Genomic DNA, 22,954 nt, shown 5'->3' with positions numbered 1-22,954 from the left:
TTTATGCAATAATTCATTCCAAAAATGTAAATGCCAATGATGAGGAAAAGTCCAAATTACTGAGGAAAAAAGATTACAAGATGAAATGTTTGAATTTGCATGTTAATAGTTAATTAAATGATCCGTATAAATGAGCCCAAACTTCATTTCAAAAGCTAATGGCAGTGTAATATTAAAATATTTGTCTGTTAACAATCAGAGCTGCAGATTGAGCCTTTCTCAATCATTTGATCAACATTTAAACGATTGATTTCTGTATTTTAAACACTTAGAGTATGACATTAGATATGATTAGGAATCAGTCAAAATAATGTTTAATTTTGTATCATATTAAAAGGATAAACTAGGTTTGTCAAACGGTGTTGGTTAAATTATTAGGTATAAGAAATTTGATATTCATATTGATTTAAGGATATTAACTATAGAAATGAACAAGCCAATTAAATTATAATTTTTCGATCAAAATAATTTGTTGATTTGGCAAATTGAGATGCTTAGCATGTGTAAATTAACAACTTCATCTGGGCAAAATAAAGTATAAGTTACAGCAACCAATATGGATGGTAAAATTGTAATCAATTTTGTAGAGATTGGTAAAGAAATTAAGTTGATCATTTAATTAGCTTTATTGGAAATGTTTTTGTGGAGATTTTAAATGATGAATGAACAAATTTGAATCTTTCATTGGTCATTCTAATTCAGATGTCTTTTTAATTTCTTGGTCTTTAAGTAAATTTTCATTTCAACTGACAATTGTCAAATTGTCAAAGCAAAACATTTTAACGTTTTAGGTTTGATTATGGATGTGATTTACAGTTTGATTAATAACCAAATGGCCGTAACTAATGGTCAGCTGTGGAATGATGAACCCAATTTTGTACTGGTCAATAGATTTTATCATTGATTCTCTCTGGTTAACATACTGTTTAGTTCCTTTATATATTCAATAGCAAATCGAAGTGTTTTAATTTTAGAGAGATTTTTTTCTGGTGGATGACGGCTGAATTCATACGGAATAGCGTTTCTCAGGTGTTTAAGGGCATCATTTTGTCTGTGCATTCGGGTTCGCTCTTGTTGATTGGCTAAATCGCGTTTGCGTTCCAATTCATCTTGTGATAAATTTTTCTTCTTTGAATATTTTTTCCATATTTGGGTTCGCAATTTACGATTCTTAGTTGTTGATGTGGATGTTGGCATGTTTCGAGATGGAACCTCAGGAGATTGATAAATTGCTTCTAAGGCTGTCGAAGATGATGAACATGTTGAGGTTGGTGATGGTAATGTTGTGCTTGGAATAACTTCCATCTTTGAATATACATCAGGTAAATTAAAAGGAGGCTGATGGCGATGAAAGTAATGATGGTGATGGTAATGTGCGTGTAAATGGTGATAATGATGGTTGTTGAATGGATTCCTTAACTGTAGATTGTGGAAATTAAAGTGATTATTGTTTATTTCAATTCTTCTATCCACATTAACAGTTGCACTGACAATGTTGCTTACAATATCATCGGTTTCCAAAGCATCATAATCCTCATTGTAATCGGTACAATTGTTGTCACTAATGTTACGAAAGTTTGTCGATTGGCAATCAATTAGAGATGGATTCGGTGTTGTTGGTGTTGATAACTCTATGGATTTTGGCGATGATGAGAAGGAAGGTGAAGATAAACATGATGAAGAGGAACAAGTTAAAACATTGTTAACATCATCAATGGATCCAATTGAGGTTGAAATACTTTTAAGATCAATTGATTCTGTGGCAACACTTAATTTAGATGATGTAGTCAATGTTGTTGATGTTGATTCATAAAGATGACCGTTAATTTTATAGGATTGTTTTTTTAAATTTTCATAAGCAACGGAATCACTTCTTAATAGCCATTCAATGGAGGGTAATTGGTACGACAATTGGTACGGTAACTTGACTTCATCTTCGTTATAGTCTGCATAATTGTTGGCCTCTGTTGTCAAGTCATTTATATTGAGATAGATTACCTCTGTGTCGAGTGAATTTTTGGTTCCTGATTGAAATAAAGGAAAAAATAATTAGTTTCTAATTTACTGCTAATTTATTAACTGTTAATTTGTTAAGTAGATATTTTCTTACCTGTTTCAAGATGTTCCACATCAATTAACTTTAATGAATCGCTTTTCTCAAAGATTGTGGTCATTATACCTAAGTTTTTCAACTGTTTGCTGATCATTAAAAACTAAAAGTGAACTAAATTCACTTTTTTTCTTATAACATTAGTTAACAAATTGCTTTAGTTTACGCGCCTGCGTTTTTTCCCATCCAAGTTGCTCGTTAATATCTTATTCCTAACTTGCTGAGCCTCAAAAAAGGGTTAAGACAAACCTCCCAAGTTGAGCGTTATGATTATACAATTGTTGAACCATTGTAATAGGTCAGTTTAGGCAAGTCTCTAAGCATACAATAGAGATGGCATAATAATGGGCTTAAATTTTCTGCCAACATTAATTCACAATTTCTAGAAAGAAATTTTCTTCTGTATCGAGTGATCCTTTTAATACCAAATCAATTAGATACTTGTGACACTGGGACAACCATTTACGGGCTAACTATTCCTTGAATTATTCACTTGGGTTAAAACTATTCAATTGAATTGATACGCATTTAAATTTCGATTGCTTATTCACATTCGGTTTCGGTTGGTTGTTTAAGACGTTTTCTTTTCGCATCTTGAAGCCTCGAACTAACATATCATTGCTGCTTCACAGGTGATCCGCTTGAGCTGGATTTGTATTTGATTTAATTTTTATGAGTTATTTGTATGATTCTTTCCATTTCTTTCGGGGTTATTGGCTTTGTCCAAGTTTCTTCTCGTAAAAGATTCATTAAACAGGTTGTGAATCCAATACGAGCCTATTGCCATGCCAATACAAAATTCCTAAGAAATAAATTTTCTTACTTTTATAGTACAATCAAATATCTATAACATACAATAATTAAATTTTGACAGATGCAAACTTATTAATGCGACAATTTCAGATTCGACTGTAAGATTAAACTGTAAAAATTTCTGTACGACTTCACGATTCAGCGTAGTCTAAAATTTTATTCATTTGCATAACTAAGAAAACTATGAAAAGAAAATTAAATCACAATATAAATATCAGATTTCTTTATGGTGAGACAATTACAAATCGGAAGAAACATCAATTGTAACTTTTTCTCCGGGCTTGAAGGCTGGCATTCCAAGGTAAGGACAGCTCGCACACCGGAAAGCATCACCTAAATAGCACTGATCAATAAAAAATAAATTTTTATATCAATATTTGAATAATATCTTTAGTAAACTAAAAGTATGCTGTTATCAAAGCAAAAAGTAACATTATAAATGAAATAAGGATGAAACTCACACTTCCACAGGATGATTTAGCATTTTGAGAATTGCTTTTGATAGCTTGTACTTCCTCTTTGGCCAATTCATCAGCTAAACCACATGAGCAATTAGCACAAGCTTTTCTTTTTCCAGTGGTGCCACAAACTTTCAGACTTTCTGGATCAGGCTTTTTCAGATCACTTTCAGTCAATAAAGCATTATCGTCAATCAACTCATCGTCATCAAGCAAGTTATCAGCGGCTAACTGCCAGATTGCTTTAGAGTCCTGAACTTGCCCACTCTTGATGGAAACAGCTGAGCCAACTTCGTAATCTGGTTTTTCACAGGTGATTTCATCAAATCTCTCATTAATGTTGACAAATCCTGAAAATTTGATACTTAAAAGTAAAGATGCTGTTTGACAATCTTCTTCTTGTGATTTCTTGATAAACAGTTGTCCTTTTGGACGAGCTAATTTGATCAACTGATCCAAAACTGCATCATTCAGTTGCTTGACACTGGGTGTAACATCAATATAACCGTAGAAAATTTTGTGGAAGCTTGAAGGTTGAAGTTTATCTAAAGATATAAAGAGCAAGTAAAGTAAAGGATGTATAAGGTGAGTGGCAGAAATAATTGTATACCGAAAAAATAACAACTGACCTTTAGTTAATTGCGAAACTTTTTCAACAAATAAATTTCCTTCAGCACCGATGGTATCACGAAGATTTTCAATGATGGATTTAGAGGAATCAATCTTATCCTCACTCGAGCAAACAATCAAAATGTTATCTTTGGAAGAAACCCTGTTCTCCATAATTAAAGAAATTAGAATAGTAACTCAAATACTGAATACGAAGAGGTAAAATAAATTTTAACTTAAGTCGCAGTTAACAATAGTTTACAGTGAATATGACAGACTCTCATCTGTAAGAATAGATATAAAATCTGAGAAATATAAATCCAAGAGCGCGCTTTTTAAATATTTTTCAGAGCCACATGAATGCATTAAATCTGAACGAAATTTTATATTCAGATTATGATCAATCATTATAAAAATTAAAAAAGCATAGAAATGACATTATTGAAATTACATTGTACATCAATGATTTATCATTATAATTATACTCTAGTCTCTACAATTCATTACTTCAAGACTTGGATCAATTGGATAGAAATATCATTGACAATCCGTATACTTGGAATTTCAATTCAAAGTACGAATAGGATCGTCAATGATATGAACATACAGTAAAAGCTTGTTGTATCAATTTGAAAAGAGATGCAATGTCTAGTGGGTTTATTGAGCAACTAGTCGCAAAGAAGTGTCCATAAGGATAGTTCTGATTCAAGCTAAAGATTCTAAATCTAACAATTGTAAGTTAATTGACAGACTACCATGTGTAAGAATAGATATAAAATCTGAGAAATATAAATCCAAGAGCGCGCTTTTTAAATATTTTTCAGAGCTACATGAATGCATGAAATCTTACAAACGAATGATTGTGATTGTGAATTGTGAATCGAAATGAAATTTTATATTCAGTTTATGTTCAATCAATGTAAAAATTAAATAAAGCATAGAAATGAAAATTTTGATAATCTGAGGAGTAGATGGATCTCCCAAATTATTTCAATACATTATAATATGAACAATATCGACAACATGTTAAAGCTAAAAACAATGTTCGTTTAGTTTTGAAAAAAATTCATTGAAAAAATTTAAATTTTTGACCAAAGCTAGCTAGCTTTAACTTACACTAGCCATCTATTGGCTATAGCCACTAAAGCACGCATCTGGCTGGCTGACTAGCTAGCTTGATTTTCACTGGCTTTGGTATCAAGAATTTATAGTTTTTGATTTTGTGATAAGCTTTACTGTAAATTTTGTGAAATCGGAAGTAATTATTAAATCATAATTTGGTTTTACAATGAATATCAATGAGCTCCCAGATGATTGTTTACTAGCCATTTTTGATCACATCAATTTCGTGGGTGATTTAACAGACTGCTTTAAAGGTAATTACGCATCATTTTTTGTATTAAACAAATATATTAATTTAAATTTTTAAACCTTTGATTAATAATCACATTTTTAAGCAATCTAGATGAATACACTGGTAGCTGCATTTTAGGGTTTCAGATAACGCAATTTTTAGATGTCAGCATCTTTGTATTTTATTGTTTTAGAGACATTAATATGTAAATAATGGTCAACCTTGAAAATAATTGCATGATCTAATAGATGGCGACTATGGTAAAAATTGACCCTTTTGTTGCGTTAACTGCAGCTACCAGTGTACATGTTGTTCTTGATTAACTGAAAAGACTGAAGTTATGAATCGACTAGCTTCAAAGTATTAGTTTTGCTTTGAAACATCTTGTCATTCTAGATGTGGCTCACTGCATGATGAATATTGTCATTTATTTGCTGCAGCTTATTATTTGAATATTTTACAGAAGTCACGTTATGTTTAGTTAGTTATCTAACATTTTTTTCATTGCAGTTTGTGACAAATGGAGCTATTTAATTGCTGAGCGAACCAAAAAAGTTAAATATTTTGTGGGTAAGATTCGTATTTTATTAAAAATCTTTCAAATTGTAAATCAATTTCTGTAATTTCAAGAAATTTATATTTCTAGCTTTTTATACTCGTGAAATTGATTCTGTTTATTATTGGCCTGCTCGTAAAAACATCGATGGAAGATATTTAAGGACATTATTTCCAAATTTGCTAGTAAGTTGATATCATTAACCAAAGTAAATCTCGATTGTCAGATTACCGATATCGGTAAATCATTAAAGCTCAGTAAGTGAGCTGGACACATTTAGAAGCACCAAAATTATTTACATTATATCTTTTCAACTTAGGTTGCTCAACTAACAAGATTACATGATAAAATAAACCACAATGATTTTGTTGAATTTTACAAAAATCAAAAATCTTTGAAAGGGTTATTATTTCATGTAGGTTTCGTGGAAGAATATTTCAAGGAACTCGAAATGATTTGCTTCAAATTTTTCGATTTAAACTATGCAATACTGATTCGGCCCAGTGTGAAACAATTACACACCCCTCGCAATATCGTTAATCATGTACATGATTTCACAAATCTTGAAAGGCTTTCTATCAAGGGTTATCCAGGTGATTTTGAATATTTTTGTCATTAACTTTTATTAATTAAAATTTATCTTTCATCTTCAGATGGCCTGAACTACAATGCTCGAGGATCAGCAAAGCTTAAAATATTTGAGTGCCCTCATGAACCACTTACTGATTTTGAAGGCATTCATCATGGTTTCCACTTCATCGATTTATGTCCAAACTTACAAAGTGCATATATTGTCGTGAATTCTAATAGCTTTTTTGTAAATGAGTCATTCAAACACCAATGTTTGCGAGATTTAGTTATATATTTTACTGTAAGTATTTATTTGATTTGTAATATTATGATATATTTGCTTTTTGGAAAAATTTTGATAATTCCAATTAACTTAACTTGACGTTTCGGAATCAAAATGTTCAAATCACCACTCACAATAACAGAAGTATCATCTGTTCAAACTGTTACCATTTAATAATTATAACTTAGTAATAACTAAATGATTTTGAATTCAAAGAGAACATATTTTTATATTTGATTTTTATATTCATAGAGACTTATTGATAGAATCGACTGGAATGAATTGAAAATAGTTCTACTGAAATATCCAAATCTCAAACATCTTGCTTTGAGAAGAATGGTGATCAGACGAAATGAACATGTCGAGGGTATCGTGGACATAGAAAATGAATGTATAGAGCAATTGGTTCATATGTTACCCAATTTAGTGCTACTTGATGTTCGTGGATGTCGTGGAGTCAATCAAACCGCTGCTGATTACGTGCAACATTATTGTGAACGACATAGAAGATCAATTAAGTTTTACTTCAACGAGAATCGCCATGAAATTAAATCAGATTGGCCTCACTTATCCACAAAACGAGAAAAATTTTGTCGAGGATTTGATTTCATGAAAAATTGCTTCCTCAAATATCCGATTGAACTGCCAATCTTCTTGATTCCCAATGATTATTGAAAATGACATACTTATTAATACATTTTATCTTCTGTTTAACAATGTTACAATAATAATTAGCAAGATAAGCCACAGTTCATTATAAATTTGGAGAAATCACATAAATCCGTGAAATGGCAGTATTGAAGCAGATTATTTTAGCTACGAATACGTGGAAAAAATCAAAGACTCTCGTAATTTTAATCAAATTGGATAAACCATGTAATTTATTCTATGTTCAACAGAATGAATGAATTTTCCAATAATCTCAAATTTTGTACAAAAAATTTTTGCTTCAGTTTAATGGTTATAATTTCTAGTTTAGCCTGTGAAAAGTACATGATACATTACATGTAATATCATATATCTAGTTTTTTATTGTCGCATATCTAAATGATAAAATATTAATTGTATTCAGAATGTTGAAAATGTAAATAAATTGCCCTTATTCTGAAAAGCCAAATCAAAATCAGAATTTGGTAGAAAAGTAAAACACGAAGATTTTGTTGCATTGGTCAAAAATCAAAAATCTCTGAAAGGATTAACTGGAGGATATCATGAAACACTATTCGAGTATTGCGATAACCTCGAAATGTTATCATTCGATTTATTTAAGTCAAGCAGTCAACATAATGGTTCCAGTATAAAACAATTGTGCGAAGTTGATCATTTCGCTAGATTCCAAAAATACGCACATTGTTTCCCAAATCTTGAAAGAATTAACATGCAAAATGCTGCATCTCACTACTACGATCATCGTAGTACGATGGTCCAGTATTGGAAAAGGTCAAAATAGTTGAATTGTGCTTAGCTCCTTGGGATGGCGTAGACCTAGATTATTGCTCCAAGTTCGTGGATTCATGTCCAAATTTACTAAGTGTATATCTTGTCACTGATCCTGATTACTTGTTTGTTGATGAAACAATAAAACACGAATGTTTTGCAAGATCTAGTTAGATTCTAGTTAGATCTAGAATCGCCATGAAATCGAATCAGATTGGCCTCAGCTATCCACTAAAAAAGAAAAAATCAGTCAAGGCTTTGATTTCATGAAACATTGTTTTCTTAAAGATTTTAGTCACCTTCCATATTTCTTGATTCCTATTGATTATTGGAAACCACATACTCATCAATATTTTGGTTATTTTAACACAAAGCCCAATCCAAGAGCTTGAAATTAGTCTAAAACTTTAATCACTTTACTCTGCGATCTGTTTTTTAGTAAATTAAATCTATAGTCTAATCTAAAGAGATGTCTTTGTAAATAAATATTAGTATATTATATTTGTTACTCTTTATCTCGGAGCCCATTCGAAGAGTTTGCAATCAACTTTTTTTGCATCACTTTATTCCATTATTTGTTTTTAGTGAATGATGATGCTAGATGCAACTTACAAATGAATCTTATTGAAACTCTAGATTCAATCCTCTTGTTCACCATTCATTATAACTTTATCAGAATATTTTCCGTAATATCGGCAAAAGTCTGTGACACCTCGTTAAGTATTGATTTAAAATGATTAACAAAATAGATAAGTTTATTCAATTGTTTTGATTTTTGCTAAAATATTCAACCAATATTTGCTCTTTGATTTTCACCCAATTTCATGACTGAAATCATAAATAAACTTCCAAGAGTGTGAAAGTGGAGTTGTGCCCGCAAGAAAGATGTATAAATATAAAAATTATTTGAACAAAAACGAGAAAAAGTATGAATAAAACAAAGTTCAGTTGTTGGTAATGTGTTGAGTGTGAATGCAAGAATGCTTAGTTAAAGAAAAAACAAAAGAATCTAGAAAATTTCAAATTTTAATCTCCTCAAAGTCGTTATTTTGAAGCATTTTGGCCATGCCTTTAGGCTATATGCACTTGAAAGTGAAATTTTACATGTCAATTGCATTTTGGTCATTTTGGTTGTTTTGGTCTTATTTTGGTTTTTTGGTCGTCTTTGGTTTTTTTAGTGAGACCCAAGTTTTAGTGTTTTGTTCGGCTAGGTTTTTTTGTTTCGATTGTTACTGCTCTTGTTTTTGTTCTTGTTCTCGATTTCAAAAACTAGGAACAACATTTTTTGTTCTTGTTCCGAAGAAATTGTTCTTCTCGTTGTTCTTAAACCTTGAAAATATTGGAACAATACAACTCTAGTTTATTTACAATGTTGATTAGTAAACTTCCAGATGATTGTTTGCTCACCATTTTTGATTATTTGAATAACTTGGATGATTTAATAAACTGCTATAAAGGTAATTATCAATCATGTTTTTTCTTTATCATAAAAATCATATAATCCATTGAAATTTTCCATATCTTCAGCGATTATCAAAATTTGCTAGATTGATCTAGCCAAATATTTGATATTTTAGCTTTATTGACCAAATAAGCTCTTATATGAGTCAACTAGCTTCTGACTGACAAGTTTTACTCGACTGAAAATTTAATAATTCCATAACATTTTTATTGCAGTGTGTATCAAATGGAGCCACTTAATTGCTAAGCGAACCAAAAAAGTTAAATATTTGATGGGTAAGATTCGTATTTTCATTAAAACTTATTCAAATTGTGAATCGATTTCTGTAATTTAAAGCAATTTATATTTGTAGCTACTCGTGCTGATTCAAATGATTATGTTTATTTCACTGGATTGAAACCAATCGATGGAAGTTGTTTAAAGACATTATTTTCAAATTTACAAGTAAGTTAATATCATTAACCAAAGTTCATTCCGATTGTCAGATTAATTACAGTCAACCAAAAGCAAGGAGCCCATCATTTTCATATTGTGTCATCAAAAAATTGTTAAATATTCTAGATGATAAAATTAATGATCACTTTCTTTGCAACTTTTGAGAGGCCTGACTGTAATACATTTTTAATTATTTTATATCTTATTAACTTAGATTGCTCAAATAACACAAAAACTACTACAAAAAATAAACCACAAGGATGTTGATGCATTTTTGCAAAATCACAAATCTTTGAAAGGATTGATCCTTTCTGATCACATAAGAAACTATTTGAATTTTTTCAATATCGAAATGGTTTGCTACAACGAGATTGATAGCCTAAAACTAAAACGTTTCAATGTGAAACAAATACACACTATGCTCGATCTTCTGGATCATCTACCCAAATATAATTTCTCAAATCTTGAAAGGCTTTCTATCACGAATTGCGGTAAGTGATTTTGAAATTTTTTTGTCAGTAAAATTTATCAACTATCGTTCATCCTCAGGTTCTGCAAAATGGTACAAAGGTCCAGTATTGGCAAAACTCAAAATATTTGAATGCACCCAGCCATTTAATGATTTTTCAGGCATTCATCAGAGTTTCCACTTCATCGATTCATGTCCAAACTTAAAAAGTGCATATATTGTCGTGAATCGTGATCGCTATTTTGTTAATGAGTCTTTGGAACACCAATTTTTGCAAGATTTAGTTATATATTTTGTAAGTATCCATTTGATTTGTAATATTATAATATATTTGCTTTTTGGAAAAATTTTGATAATTCCAATTAACTTAACGTTTCCGAATCAAAATGTTCAAATCACGACTCACAATAACAGAAGTATCATCTGTGTAAATTATTAACCCATAATGAGTATAACTTCGTAATAACTAACTGTTTTTTATATTTATAGAAAGATATTGCTAGAATCGACTGGAATCAATTAAAAAGAGTGCTACTGAAATATCCAAATCTCAAACATCTTGCGTTGAGAGCAAAGCTGACCAGAAAAGATTGGCATATCGAAGGTACCTTGGACATGGAAAATAAATGGATAGAGCAATTGGTTCGTATTTTACCCAATTTAATGCTACTTGATGTTCGCGGATGTCGTGGAGTCACTCAAACCGCTGCTGATTACGTGCAACATTATTGTAAACGATATGGAAGATCAATTAAGTTTTACTTCAACGAGAATCGCCATGAAATCAAATCAGATTGGCCTCACTTATCCACAAAACGAGAAAAATTTTGTCGAGGATTTGACTTTATGAAAAATTGCTTTTTGAAACGTCCGCATGAACTTCCATGTTTCTTGATTCCCATTGAATATTTATAAGAACATGCTCATTAATACATAAAAAATTACAATAATAATTAGCAAGGTTATTGTCATAGTTTATTAAATTAGGAGAAGATATGATTTCGTGAAATTACAGCAGATACTGGTTAGTAGCTACTGGAATACATGGAAAATTTAAAGAGACTCGTAATTTAATGGAACCCTTTTAACCTTGGTAATTCATTCTATGCTTATAGATACATGTAGTACGAGAATCGCCATGAAATTGAATCAGATTGGCCTCACTTATCCACTAAAATCGAAAAAATTAGTCGAGGCTTTGACTTCATGAAAAATTGCTTTCTCAAACATCTTAATAACCTTCCGCATTTCTTGATTCCTATTGATTATTAAGTATCACATACTTATGAATCTATTTGTTATTTTCACCTCGGAAGCCCATTCGAAAATCTTGAGATGAATCTTAAATACTGATGACTGTAATCACAGATATTCTTGAACAGATTCTTGATAAACAGTTGTCCTTTTGGACGAACTAATTTGATTAACTGATCCAAAACAGCATCATTCAGTTGCTTGATACTGGGTGTAACATCAATATAACCGTAGAAAATTTTGTGGAAGCTTGAAGATTGAAGTTTATCTAAAGATTTAAAGAGCAAGCAAGGTAAAGGATGTTTAAGGCGAGTGGCAGAAATAATTGTGTACCGAAAAAATAACAACTGACCTTTAGTTTATTGCGAAACTTTTTCAACAAATAAATTTCCTTCAGCACCGATGGTATCACGAAGATTTTCAATGATGGATTTAGAGGAATCAATCTTATCCTCACTCGAGCAAACAATCAAAATGTTATCTTTGGAAGAAACCCTGTTCTCCATAATTAAAGAAATTAGAATAGTAACTCAAATACTGAATACGAAGAAAAAAAATCTAATCTAAATTACTGACAGGTCTCTGTATCTTCTATTCAAAACGGGCGGCAAAGCCTTAGACAGATGGCAACCAGAAATAGTTGCCTGGCTGCCCTTTTCACTGCATGTGAGCATAAGTCTCTCTCTTAAGTTTCATGATGAAACTTTCATCCCTCACATTTGAACAACAAACCAAACGGTCAACAAAAAGAGAAACTTAGGAGGAGATCACTGTAAACGGTTTTCTAATTATAACCCAATTGTGCAAAGAAAAACTGTAGTTTCGTCATAAGTTTATTTATAATGTTGATTAGTGAAATTCCAGATGATTGTTGGCTCACCATTTTTGATTATTTGAATAATTTGGATGATTTAATAAACTGCTATAAAGGTAATTATCAATCATGTTTTTTGTATCATAATCCATTGAAATTTTTCATACAGTAATGCTCGTTTGTTTGAGACATTAAAAGTGAATGAGATTCTCGGCCCAAGGGGCCTCGCTTCTTATCCATGAATATCTCCAATGCAGTGATCTAACAAACTTATAGAAACTAATTCAAGTAACTAAATTATCTAATTTACAATTAATCTAAACAATTCAACAAAATTGCAAATTTATCAAATTTATTAGAAAATGTTGAAAAAAAATTAAAGAAAATTAAAAGGATTATGAGTGGAGCCATCGCGTTCTGCTCCTTTTCCCTATTCTTATCGCAAATAGATGGTTAACATGTTCGAGCTACCTCTTTTTATACTCTTTGTTTACTGAAAATATTTTGAGACACCTAGAGCTAGTTCCATACTGAATCCACATCTTTATGTATCTTCTTCTTTCCATTTCTTTCGGGGTTATTGGCTTTGTCCGAGTTTCAAAAGATCCATTACATTGGTTGTGAATCCAATACGAGCCTATTGGGTAAAGTTCCAAAACAGCAAAACCGAAACAGCAAAGTCAAGTTAAGCAAAATCCATTTCGCCCAAAGGCAAAATAGCAAATTCATTGAAACGAGCTTTTATCATTTAAACGCATTATGTCGAAGGAAAATTCGAACATGGAATTAAATCAGTTTATTGAATTTATACTTGAATTTTCGAAATTTTTAGACTTGAGCAGTTTTTTATCTGAGATATTTTCTGTTTGGCGTGTTAGGCCAGGTTACTATTTCGAGCAATTTTAATTCAATCATAATAGATTCGAAATCGAAACTTCTATTTCAATCGTGCTGGTGATGAAGAAAACCGCATTTCTCATGCTAATACAACGTGTTCAAGTTTTGCTATTTTTCATCTTGCTGTTTTGGCTTTGCTCAACTTGACTTTGCTCTTCTTGCTTTTGCTGTTTTGGAACCAAATCGCCTATTGCCATGCCAATGACAAAATTCCTAAGAAATAAATTTTCTTACTTTTATAGCATAGTCAAATATCTCTAACATACTATAATTAAATTTTGACAGATGCAAACTTATTAATGCGACAATTTCAGATTCGACTGTAAGATTAAACTGAAAAACATTTCTGTGCGACTTCACGATGCAGCGTAGTCTAAAATTTTATTCATTTGCATAACTAACAAGGGATGCATGGTTGGTCCTATGACGATCTTGAATTTTTTTCGGGCTTAAAATATTCTTATGGGGCAGATATGACCCTTGGTAAAGCCTTTCGTTTCGGAAATTTTCCGTTTCAAAGTTACAGGGTGTCAAAGTTGTTTTTACGCAGGTTAATATGCTTAATGCCAGTAATGTTGATCTATGATAAAATAGTAAAATATGTTTTTAAACAAATTCATATTACTTTCAATAGCTTCAACTATGCAAAATAGATACTTTGACACCCTGTAACTTTGAAACGGAGAATTTCCGAAACGAAAGGCTTTACAAAGGGTCATATCTATCATTCCAAGGTAAGGACAGCTTGCACATCGAAAAGCATCACCTAAATAGCACTGATCAATAAAAATAAATTTTTATATCAATATTTGAATAAAATCTTTAGTAAACTAACAGTATGCTGTTATCAAAGCAAAAAGTAACATTATAAATGAAATGATGAAGGATAAGGATGAAACTCACACTTCCACAAGATGTTTTAGCAATTTGAGAATTGCTTTTAATAGCTTGTACTTCCTCTTTGGCCAATTCATCAGCTAAACCACATGAGCAATTAGCACAAGCTTTTCTTTTTCCAGTGGTGCCACAAACTTTCAGACTTTCTTTTGAAGCTTGAAGTTTATCTCTCATATCGAACCGCATTTTAAAACTAGAAGCTCTATTAGATCACAGTCAACTTTGAACATTCAATCTGATCATGATTTACAGAAACTCTCATTTATAAAGTTGACTGATTTAATCGAGTTTCTATTACCTCAATTTTATCAAAAACTGGCGACTCAAACAAATTTTCAATAACACTAATAAACTCAGTTTTTATACCCCTAAAAACTCACTAAGTCCCAACTCTTAACGGTGAAATCAGTTTTTGGACATTGTCCTTTTTGATGGTTTGTTTTAGTTACTTTTTTAGGTATTGCTTTTTTCAGGCCAGAAATTGCTTTTTTAGTTCGAAAAGTAGTAAATCACTCAGAGGATCTTTGTGTATTTTCAGCATTTAAAATTTTGCGAAATTTTTTTAAAAATGAACAAGGTATGGATTCAGTATGGAACTAGCTCTAGGTGTCTCATTCATTTGCTCAACTGTCTTCTTCATTCACTCTCAGTGTCTCAAAATATTCTCAGTAAATAAAGAGTTTTATGATTTTTGAGAAAACAAAAATTAATTGTCTCATACAGTCGCTGGTGTCTCACTCATTCACTCTTAATGTCTCAAACGAACTAGCTTTACTGTAATTCCATAACATTTCCATTGCAGTGTGTATCAAGTGGAGTCATTTAATTGCTAAACGGGCCAAAAAAGTTAAATATTTGATTGGTAAGATTCAGATTTGTTTTGATATATTCTCCGTACTATAAAGTACAGGGTGTAAAAAAAGTTTTTGTCAGTAAGCTCAGCCCGCTTCATTGCGCAGAGATGCTTTTTGGTTTTTTTTATGCGGGTCAAAGCATTATTTTAAAAAAAACCGCTCTTTAATACGCGGCTTTTGAGTCCCGCCCTTACCAAAACTTTCTTTACAGTGCAAAGTTTACACTCTGTACTCGGTTAAAGCAATATGCAGCATCGAAAGTAAAGTTAGAGCTGGTTACGTTATCTTTTGCACATTGTTTGGTAACAAAGCATATTTAGTAGTTAAGTTTTAGAGATAAATTAAGTACATCAACATGAACCTGAGATTCATTGGTTAAGGCATTGAATCGTTTTTGATTGTGCTTAATTTATCGCAAAAAATTGACTATCGAAATTCTTGGTTACCAAACAATGTGCAAAAGATAAAGTAACCAGCTCTAACTTTACTTTCGATGCTGTACTTTCTCAGTGTCCTTTATTTTCGCCAATTTCAAGCTTTAAAACAAAGAGTCCAATCCTTTTACTACTTTAAAGAAACATTGACAATAATTATTTACTACTTTGGCAAGTAAGTTATCAATCTGATTAAGATATTCGTGTACAGCGATCAAGCGCAAGCTGAATTTATTCATTTCATCATTTTGGAAGCTTGTTGTATCAGTCCAATAGTATTTATTTAATTTAACAAATTTTAGATTTTTTCGCTGAATTTTTTGGCTATCTTTAGCTTGAAACAGAACTATCCTGTTGAACATTTCTTTTCGGTAACAGTTCTAGTTATATGAACACAAGGCGTAACTAGCAAGACTTTTAAATCGGTGTCAATCAAGACAATCTGTTTAAATTAATATCAATCAATAAAATGTAAAAATTGAGAATAACTCAATAGACATAGATATTAAAGCTAATTCTGAAGCAGCTTGCTGGTCAATTTGTTTGTCCACTAATTCAATTGAATATAAGTTAAATATCATTGTTATGTAAAACCAACACATGAGCGTCTTTACTGTGGTTGGTTTAAATCGTGTGTCAAATTAACGCTCCTCTTTGTGTCTGTGTAACTAGACTAGATACCGTAGTTAGCCGACACTCTAGTAATCGGCTAAAAAGCCAATAAAGTTGATTAAGCGTGACTAAAGTCGACTTTAGCTGACTAGCGACTAGCGAGTGAAACAAGTTTATTGGCTAATTATCGGCCTAATAATTATTTTTAGCACAAAATTGCAATTTCTGAGGGATTTATGGGGAAAATATTGAAACATCTGATCAACTACATTGTGGCTCGATCTTATGTTTCCATAACTTAAATATTTTTAAAACAAAATGACTTGATTTGAATTATTTTTGAGCCTTTTTGATTCTTCATTTTGCAAAATTTTTAAATTAACGATTGTCTGAAGTTTCTGTTTTTAAACAAAAGGTAGCATTTGAACTTCAAAAGTCGTTTAAGCCTTTTAGCCAGCACTTGGCTATTAGCCATTTTAGCTATTCAACCTACGACTAGACTCACTAAAATAGTTTAGTGGCTAGCTAGCTGGCTAATTTTCACTAGCTACGGTATCTAAACTAAACTGTTACCTTCTTTTCGACTAGTTGGTCAATAAAAGCATTAGACATTGCATCTCTTTTCAAACTGATATAACAAGCTTCCAAAATGATGAAATGAATAAATTCAGCTTGAGCTTGATCGCTGTACACGAATATCTTAATCAAAATTGATAACTTACTTGTCAAAGTAGTAAACAATTATTGTCAATGTTTCTTTAAAGTAGTAAAAGGATTGGACTCTTTGTTTTAAAGCTTGAAATTGGCGAACTTACATGGAACCGAATTTCTCAGTCTCTATCTAGTGATAATGGCTTTCAGAAACTTGCAGCGCTCAAGATTTATGTAATGAAATGATTCTATAAATTATAAAAGAATGTAAATTTGCAAAATCATAGATTGCGACTGTGAAAATTGCTTTAACCGGGTACTTTACATTACTCATTCTAATTGTAATCTATTTCTTAACTGTATAAATTCAGATATTTTTTTAAAACGGCGATACGGTTATACGGCGAACCATAATTGTGTTTATTTTGATAATCGTCGAAAAACGGAAATGTTTGATGGAACCTGTCTAAGCACATTATTTCAGAATTTAATAGTAAGTTGATTAATTCAATTTCATTTCCATTGTCCATTTTGTATTAATTTTGTTATTCTTTTTTATCCATTTTATTAACTTAGATTATTGAAATGTCTTATAATTTTCATAGAAAAGTAAAACGCGAAGATATCGTCGCATTGGTCAAAAATCAAAAATCTTTGAAAGGATTAACTGGAGAATATTATGAATTCCTATCCGAATATTGCGATAACCTCGAAATGATTAACCGCGATTTCTTTGAGGCAAGCATTCAACATAATGGTTCCAGTATAAAACAATTGTATCATACCGCCCACTTCCAAAAAGACGCACATTATGTCCCAAATCTTGAAAGATTAAATTTCGAAGGTTCATCCCAATGCTACGATGGTCCAGTACTGGAAAAGCTTAAAATAGTTGAATTGTGGACAGCACCGGAAAGTTGGGGCTCAAGGCTAGATTACAGCTCCAAGTTCATGGATTTCTGTCCAAATTTACAAAGTGCACATCTTAGAGTGGGTTCTAATCGCTTTTTTGTTGATGAAACCATAAAAAACGAATGTTTGCAAGATTTAGTTTTAGATGCTGTGAGTATCAATTCGACTTTAAATTTAATTGCTTTTCGGAAAACATTTTCTGAATATTCAAATTCATTTAATCTACATTTATTTCAGATTGATAGCAACAAACTTAGGTTACAACATGGCAGTGTAATCTATCTAAAATTTGTCAATTTAAACTAATTGATTTTATATTTACAGGTACGTGTTGGCCTAAAGAACTTGAATGATTTGATAAGATTGCTCATGAAATATCCAAATCTCAAACATCTTTCGTTGAGGAGAGCAAGTAACTTAAAAGATGAACATATCGAGCAAATAGTTCACATTTTACCTAATTTGGTTCTATTTGATGTTAATGAATGTTTGAGAGTGACGCAAAGGGCTGCTGATTATGTTCAAAATCATTGCAAACGACATGGAAGATCAATTAAGTTTTACTTCTACGAGAATCGCCATGAAATCGAATCAGATTGGCCTCAGCTATCCACTAAAAAAGAAAAAATTTGTCGAGGCTTTGATTTCATGAAACATTGCTTTCTCAAAAATTTTAGTGACCTTCCATATTTCTTGATTCCTATTGATTATTAAGTATCACATACTTATGAATCTATTTGAATTATTTTTCACCTCGGATGCCCATTCGAAGACCTTGAGATGAATCTCAAATACTGATGGCTTGAAGAGCAAATATTGATTGAATATTTAAGGAAAAATCGGAAAAATCGAATGAATTTCACTATTTTAATTAATCATTTGAATTCAATAATATCAAAACTGTCAAACACTTTGGGTTTGCATAAAATATTCAGAATAATAAAAATTTTTCGATACATCGAATAGTACATTCAATATTTTTATTTAACGTAAATTTTTCTTTTTAAATTTAATTATCTATTTATCTACATATTTCTCGAGTAATTGATGCCATTTTTGTGATCGTCCGAAAATTTATTACGAAAAAAGTGATTTTGACCTCCGTTCCTGAGTAAACATTATCTTTGAATGAATTTTCAAAAAATTGTGATAGATTGAGGTCCTCAAAGATGATATCAGGTACTTAAGATAGATTCGGAAGTATTCAGAATAAGGCTGGCATTCCAAGGTAAGGACAGCTCGCACACCAAAAAGCATCACCTAAATAGCACTGATCAATAAAAAATAAATTTTTATATCAATATTTGAATAATATCTTTAGTAAACTAAAAGTATGCTGCTATTGTCGTGAATTCTAATAGCTTTTTTGTTAATGAGTCATTCAAACACCAATGTTTGCGAGATTTAGTTATATATTTTACTGTAAGTATTTATTTGATTTCTAATATTTATAATATGGATATATATATTATATATATTACTATATAGTATATATAATGATATGATTATATACATCATCATTATATACATTGATTCCCAATGATTATTGAAAATGACATACTTACAATCATTCTCGTTGAATAGAATCAACTTTCATATGAACAAAACCAGAATTTAAAAGAGTAAAACCGGCTGCCTGTAAAGACGCAGAGTTTGCATAGCAACAAAACCGCGTTCAAATGACCAAAACTCACTTTCATAAGACAAAAACTCTCGAGTTTAAGAAGCTATTTTATTCAGGGTGTAGACTATTTCGTTAATTGTTAATTGCTTCTTTTCTAAGGCATCTTGGAATATACAATCATTCTCGTTTGTTTAGAACCAACTTTCATATGAACAAAACCAGAATTCAAAAGAGTAAAACCGGCTGACTGTAAAGTCACAGAGTTTTCATAACAACAAAACCGCGTTCAAATGACCAAAACTCATTTTCATAAGACAAAAACTCTCGAGTTAAATAAGCATCTTTATTCAGGGTGTAGACTGTTTCGTCAATTGTTAATTGCTTCTTTTCTGAGCCATCTTGGAATATACAATGTAAGTTAACATTTTGATAAATTTCGACTTATTTATTGTAATTTACCATCTTCAATGGAAGTTCACTGGAAAAATTAGTGATAATCCTCTTTGCATACTCTGAATAAAGTAACTCTTTAACTCGAGAGTTTTTGTCTTATGAAAATGAGTTTTGGTCATTTGAACGCGGTTTTGTTGTTTTGAGAGCTCTGTGTCTTTACAGTCAGCCGGTTTCACTCTTTTGAATGTTGGTTGTGTTCATATGAAAGTTGGTTCTAAACAAACGAGAATGATTGTAAGTTAACATTTTGATAAATGTTGACTTATTAATTATGATTCACAATGCTCAATGGAAGTTCATTAGAAAAATTAGTGATGATCCTCTTTGCATACTCTGAACTCATACAGTGTTGAGTGTGAATGCAAGAATGCTTTTAGTTAAAGAAAAAACAAAAAAATCTAGAAAATTTCAAATTTTAATCTCTTCAAAGTCGTTATTTTGAAGCATTTTGGCCATGCCTTTAGGCTATGCACTTGAAAGTGAAATTTTACATGTCGAGTGGATTTTGGTTATTTTGGTTGTGTTTTGGTTGTTTTGGTCTTATTTTGGTTTTCTAGTGAGACCCCAATTTTAGTGTTTTGTTCGGCTAGGTTTTTTTTGTTTCGATTTGTTTTTGTTCTTTTTCTCGATTTTAAGAGCTAAGAACAACATTTTTTGATCTTGTTCCTTGAAAATATTGGAAAAATAAAACACTAGTTTATTTACAATGTTGATTAGTAAACTTCCCGATGATTGTTTGCTCACCATTTTTGATTATTTGAATAACTTGGATGATTTAATAAACTGCTTTAAAGGTAATTATCAATCATGTTTTTTCTTCATCATAAAAATCATATAATCCATTGAAATTTTCTATACCTTCAGTGATTATCAGAATTTACTAGATTAATCTGGTCAAATATTTGATATTTCAGCTTTATTGACCAAATAAACTCTTAAATGAGTCAACTAGCTTCTGACTCTGACAAGTATTATCATTAATGTAAAAATATTATGAAACTTTCATCTGACTTGCATGTGAATATAACATCTTCTTTTATCTTCTGATCATCTTACTTTTGAAGCGCAGTATTTAAATATTTTTACAAATTTCAAATTTCAAATCAGATTGAATGAATTATGAAGCCAATTGAATGATAATTAAGCAAATTAACAAGCTAAAAATTTAATAATTCCATAACATTTTTATTGCAGTGTGTACCAAGTGGAGTCACTTAATTGCTAAGCGAACCAAAAAAGTTAAATATTTGATTGGTAAGATTCGTATTTTCATTAAAACTTATTCAAATTGTGAATCGATTTCCGTAATTTCAAGCATTTTTATTTGTAGCTACTCGTGCTGACTCAAATGATTCTGTTTATTTCACTGGATTGAATCCAATCGATGGAAGTTGTTTAAGGACATTATTTTCAAATTTGCTCGTAAGTTAATATCATTAACCAAAGTTCATTCAGATTGTCAGATTAATTAGTCAACCAAAAGCAAGCAGCCCGATTTCAGATTGTGTTATCAAAATATTGTTTAAATATTGTAGATGATAAAATTGATGATCAGTTTCTTCGCAACTTTTGGAAGGCCTGACTGTAATACATTTTTAATAATTTTATATCTTATTAACTTAGATTGCTCAAATAACACAAAAACTACTACAAAAAATAAACCAAAAGGATGTTGATGCATTTTTGCAAAATCACAAATCTTTGAAAGGATTGATTCTTTCTGATCACATAACAAACTATTTGAATTTTTTCAATACCGAAATGGTTTGCTACAAATGGATTGATAGCCTAAAACTAAAACGTTTCAATGTGAAACAAATACACACTGTGCTCGATCTTCTGAATAATTTACACAAATATAATTTCTCAAATCTTGAAAGACTTTCTATCACGAATTGCGGTAAGTGATTTTGAAATTTTTTGCGTCAGTAAAATTTATCAACTATCGTTCATCCTCAGGTTCTGCAAAATGGTACAAGGGTTCAGTATTGGCTAAACTTAAAATATTTGAATGCACCCAGCCATTTAATGATTTTTCAGGCATTCATCAGAGTTTCCACTTCATCGATTCATGTCCAAACTTAAAAAGTGCATATATTGTCGTGAATCGTGATCGCTATTTTGTTAATGAGTCTTTGGAACACCAATTTTTGCAAGATTTAGTTATATATTTTGTAAGTATCCATTTGATTTGTAATATTATAATATATTTGCTTTTTGGAAATTTTTTATAATTCCAATTAACTTAACGTTGTCGAATCAAAATGTTCAAATCACTACTCACAATAACAGAAGTATCATCTGTGTAAATTATTAACACATAATGAGTATAACTTAGTAATAACTAACTGTTTTTTATATTTATAGAAAGATATTGCTAGAATCGACTGGAATCAATTAAAAAGAGTGATACTGAAATATCCAAATCTCAAGCATCTTGCGTTGAGAGCAAAGCTGACCAGAAAAGATTGGCATATCGAAGGTACCTTGGACATGGAAAATAAATGGATAGAGCAATTGGTTCGTATTTTACCCAATTTAATGCTACTTGATGTTCGCGGATGTCGTGGAGTCACTCAAACCGCTGCTGATTACGTGCAACATTATTGTAAAAGATATGGAAAATCAATTAAGTTTTACTTCAACGAGAATCGCCATGAAATCAAATCAGATTGGCCTCACTTATCCACTAAAATCGAAAAAATTAGTCGAGGCTTTGACTTCATGAAAAATTGCTTTTTGAAACGTCCACATGAACTTCCATGTTTCTTGATTCCCATTGAATATTTATAAGAACATGCTCATTAATACATACAAAATTAAAATAATAATTAGCAAGGTTATTGTCATAGTTTATTAAATTAGGAGAAGATACGATTTCGTGAAATTACAGCAGATACTGGTTAGTAGCTACTGGAATACATGGAAAATTTAAAGAGACTCGTAATTTAATGGAACCCTTTTAACCTTGGTAATTCATTCTATGCTTATAGATA

At 31.0% G+C, this 22,954-nt stretch overlaps 5 protein-coding genes across 8 annotated transcripts; 3 read left to right on the top strand and 2 right to left on the bottom strand.

Annotated features, from left to right (window-relative positions):
- Nucleotides 1-353: 353 nt before the first annotated feature.
- Nucleotides 354-2,922, bottom strand: LOC107361572 (uncharacterized). 2 transcript variants are annotated; one of them, XM_015928409.3, is made up of 3 exons: nt 2,111-2,922; nt 1,504-2,024; nt 354-1,419 (listed from the first exon to the last, which is right to left on the bottom strand). In XM_015928409.3, exons 1-3 carry the CDS (start codon nt 2,205-2,207, stop codon nt 898-900), a joined length of 1,140 nt encoding a protein of 379 aa, XP_015783895.2. In that variant the 5' UTR covers nt 2,208-2,922; the 3' UTR covers nt 354-897. The 2 variants fall into 2 exon arrangements, with proteins under 2 accessions (XP_015783895.2, XP_015783894.2); XM_015928408.3 differs by having other exon boundaries at nt 354-2,024.
- Nucleotides 2,923-3,060: 138 nt separating this feature from the next.
- On the bottom strand, nt 3,061-4,243 carry CIAPIN1 (cytokine induced apoptosis inhibitor 1). Its single transcript, XM_015928459.3, has 3 exons — nt 4,011-4,243; nt 3,385-3,926; nt 3,061-3,266 (listed from the first exon to the last, which is right to left on the bottom strand). Exons 1-3 carry the CDS (start codon nt 4,162-4,164, stop codon nt 3,162-3,164), a joined length of 801 nt encoding a protein of 266 aa, XP_015783945.2. The 5' UTR covers nt 4,165-4,243; the 3' UTR covers nt 3,061-3,161.
- An 896-nt stretch (nt 4,244-5,139) lies between these two features.
- LOC149094981 (uncharacterized) lies at nt 5,140-8,372 on the top strand. Its single transcript, XM_089270357.1, has 6 exons — nt 5,140-5,366; nt 5,855-5,914; nt 5,991-6,085; nt 6,220-6,493; nt 6,554-6,771; nt 7,006-8,372. Exons 1-6 carry the CDS (start codon nt 5,279-5,281, stop codon nt 7,426-7,428), a joined length of 1,158 nt encoding a protein of 385 aa, XP_089126483.1. The 5' UTR covers nt 5,140-5,278; the 3' UTR covers nt 7,429-8,372.
- Nucleotides 8,373-9,465: 1,093 nt separating this feature from the next.
- On the top strand, nt 9,466-11,555 carry LOC107361614 (uncharacterized). Its single transcript, XM_089270354.1, has 6 exons — nt 9,466-9,647; nt 9,868-9,927; nt 10,005-10,096; nt 10,302-10,578; nt 10,637-10,851; nt 11,046-11,555. Exons 1-6 carry the CDS (start codon nt 9,560-9,562, stop codon nt 11,469-11,471), a joined length of 1,158 nt encoding a protein of 385 aa, XP_089126480.1. The 5' UTR covers nt 9,466-9,559; the 3' UTR covers nt 11,472-11,555.
- Nucleotides 11,556-12,472: 917 nt separating this feature from the next.
- LOC112538806 (uncharacterized) lies at nt 12,473-22,789 on the top strand. Of its 3 annotated transcripts, none has more exons than XM_089270355.1 (6): nt 12,487-12,740; nt 21,153-21,212; nt 21,289-21,380; nt 21,582-21,858; nt 21,918-22,132; nt 22,326-22,789. In XM_089270355.1, exons 1-6 carry the CDS (start codon nt 12,653-12,655, stop codon nt 22,749-22,751), a joined length of 1,158 nt encoding a protein of 385 aa, XP_089126481.1. In that variant the 5' UTR covers nt 12,487-12,652; the 3' UTR covers nt 22,752-22,789. The 3 variants fall into 3 exon arrangements, with proteins under 3 accessions (XP_089126482.1, XP_089126481.1, XP_025016512.2); XM_025160744.2 differs by lacking the exon at nt 12,487-12,740 and adding an exon at nt 20,483-20,752; XM_089270356.1 differs by lacking the exons at nt 21,153-21,212; nt 21,289-21,380; nt 21,582-21,858; nt 21,918-22,132; nt 22,326-22,789 and adding exons at nt 15,221-15,280; nt 17,341-17,462; nt 17,546-18,031; nt 18,206-18,844 and having other exon boundaries at nt 12,473-12,740.
- Nucleotides 22,790-22,954: the final 165 nt, after the last annotated feature.

The sequence above is a fragment of the Tetranychus urticae genome, chromosome 1 (genome assembly GCF_039701765.1).
Source record: "Tetranychus urticae isolate SD_2017Ah chromosome 1, NJAU_TeUrti_SD_1.0, whole genome shotgun sequence".
In the NCBI taxonomy this organism is placed as follows: Eukaryota; Metazoa; Arthropoda; class Arachnida; order Trombidiformes; family Tetranychidae; genus Tetranychus; species Tetranychus urticae.
Note: the sequence above shows the minus strand (reverse complement) of the source record. Positions and strands in the feature narration are given on the sequence as shown.

Excerpts from the sequence above, each read along its gene's own strand:
- LOC107361614 (XM_089270354.1), top strand. The coding sequence starts at position 9,560 with ATGTTGATTAGTAAACTTCCAGATGATTGTTTGCTCACCATTTTTGAT. Across the intron at positions 9,648-9,867 it reads TTTAATAAACTGCTATAAAG|TGTGTATCAAATGGAGCCAC; the intron begins GTAATTATCAAT and ends TTTTTATTGCAG. Across the intron at positions 9,928-10,004 it reads AAAAGTTAAATATTTGATGG|CTACTCGTGCTGATTCAAAT; the intron begins GTAAGATTCGTA and ends TTATATTTGTAG.
- CIAPIN1 (XM_015928459.3), bottom strand. The coding sequence starts at position 4,164 with ATGGAGAACAGGGTTTCTTCCAAAGATAACATTTTGATTGTTTGCTCG. Across the intron at positions 3,927-4,010 it reads AGTTTCGCAATTAACTAAAG|ATAAACTTCAACCTTCAAGC; the intron begins GTCAGTTGTTAT and ends TTATATCTTTAG. Across the intron at positions 3,267-3,384 it reads CTAAATCATCCTGTGGAAGT|TGCTATTTAGGTGATGCTTT; the intron begins GTGAGTTTCATC and ends TTTATTGATCAG.
- LOC149094981 (XM_089270357.1), top strand. The coding sequence starts at position 5,279 with ATGAATATCAATGAGCTCCCAGATGATTGTTTACTAGCCATTTTTGAT. Across the intron at positions 5,915-5,990 it reads AAAAGTTAAATATTTTGTGG|CTTTTTATACTCGTGAAATT; the intron begins GTAAGATTCGTA and ends TTATATTTCTAG. Across the intron at positions 6,494-6,553 it reads TTCTATCAAGGGTTATCCAG|ATGGCCTGAACTACAATGCT; the intron begins GTGATTTTGAAT and ends TTTCATCTTCAG.
- LOC112538806 (XM_089270355.1), top strand. The coding sequence starts at position 12,653 with ATGTTGATTAGTGAAATTCCAGATGATTGTTGGCTCACCATTTTTGAT. Across the intron at positions 21,213-21,288 it reads AAAAGTTAAATATTTGATTG|CTACTCGTGCTGACTCAAAT; the intron begins GTAAGATTCGTA and ends TTTTATTTGTAG. Across the intron at positions 22,133-22,325 it reads AAGATTTAGTTATATATTTT|AAAGATATTGCTAGAATCGA; the intron begins GTAAGTATCCAT and ends TTATATTTATAG.
- LOC107361572 (XM_015928408.3), bottom strand. The coding sequence starts at position 2,207 with ATGATCAGCAAACAGTTGAAAAACTTAGGTATAATGACCACAATCTTT. Across the intron at positions 2,025-2,110 it reads TGTGGAACATCTTGAAACAG|GAACCAAAAATTCACTCGAC; the intron begins GTAAGAAAATAT and ends TATTTCAATCAG.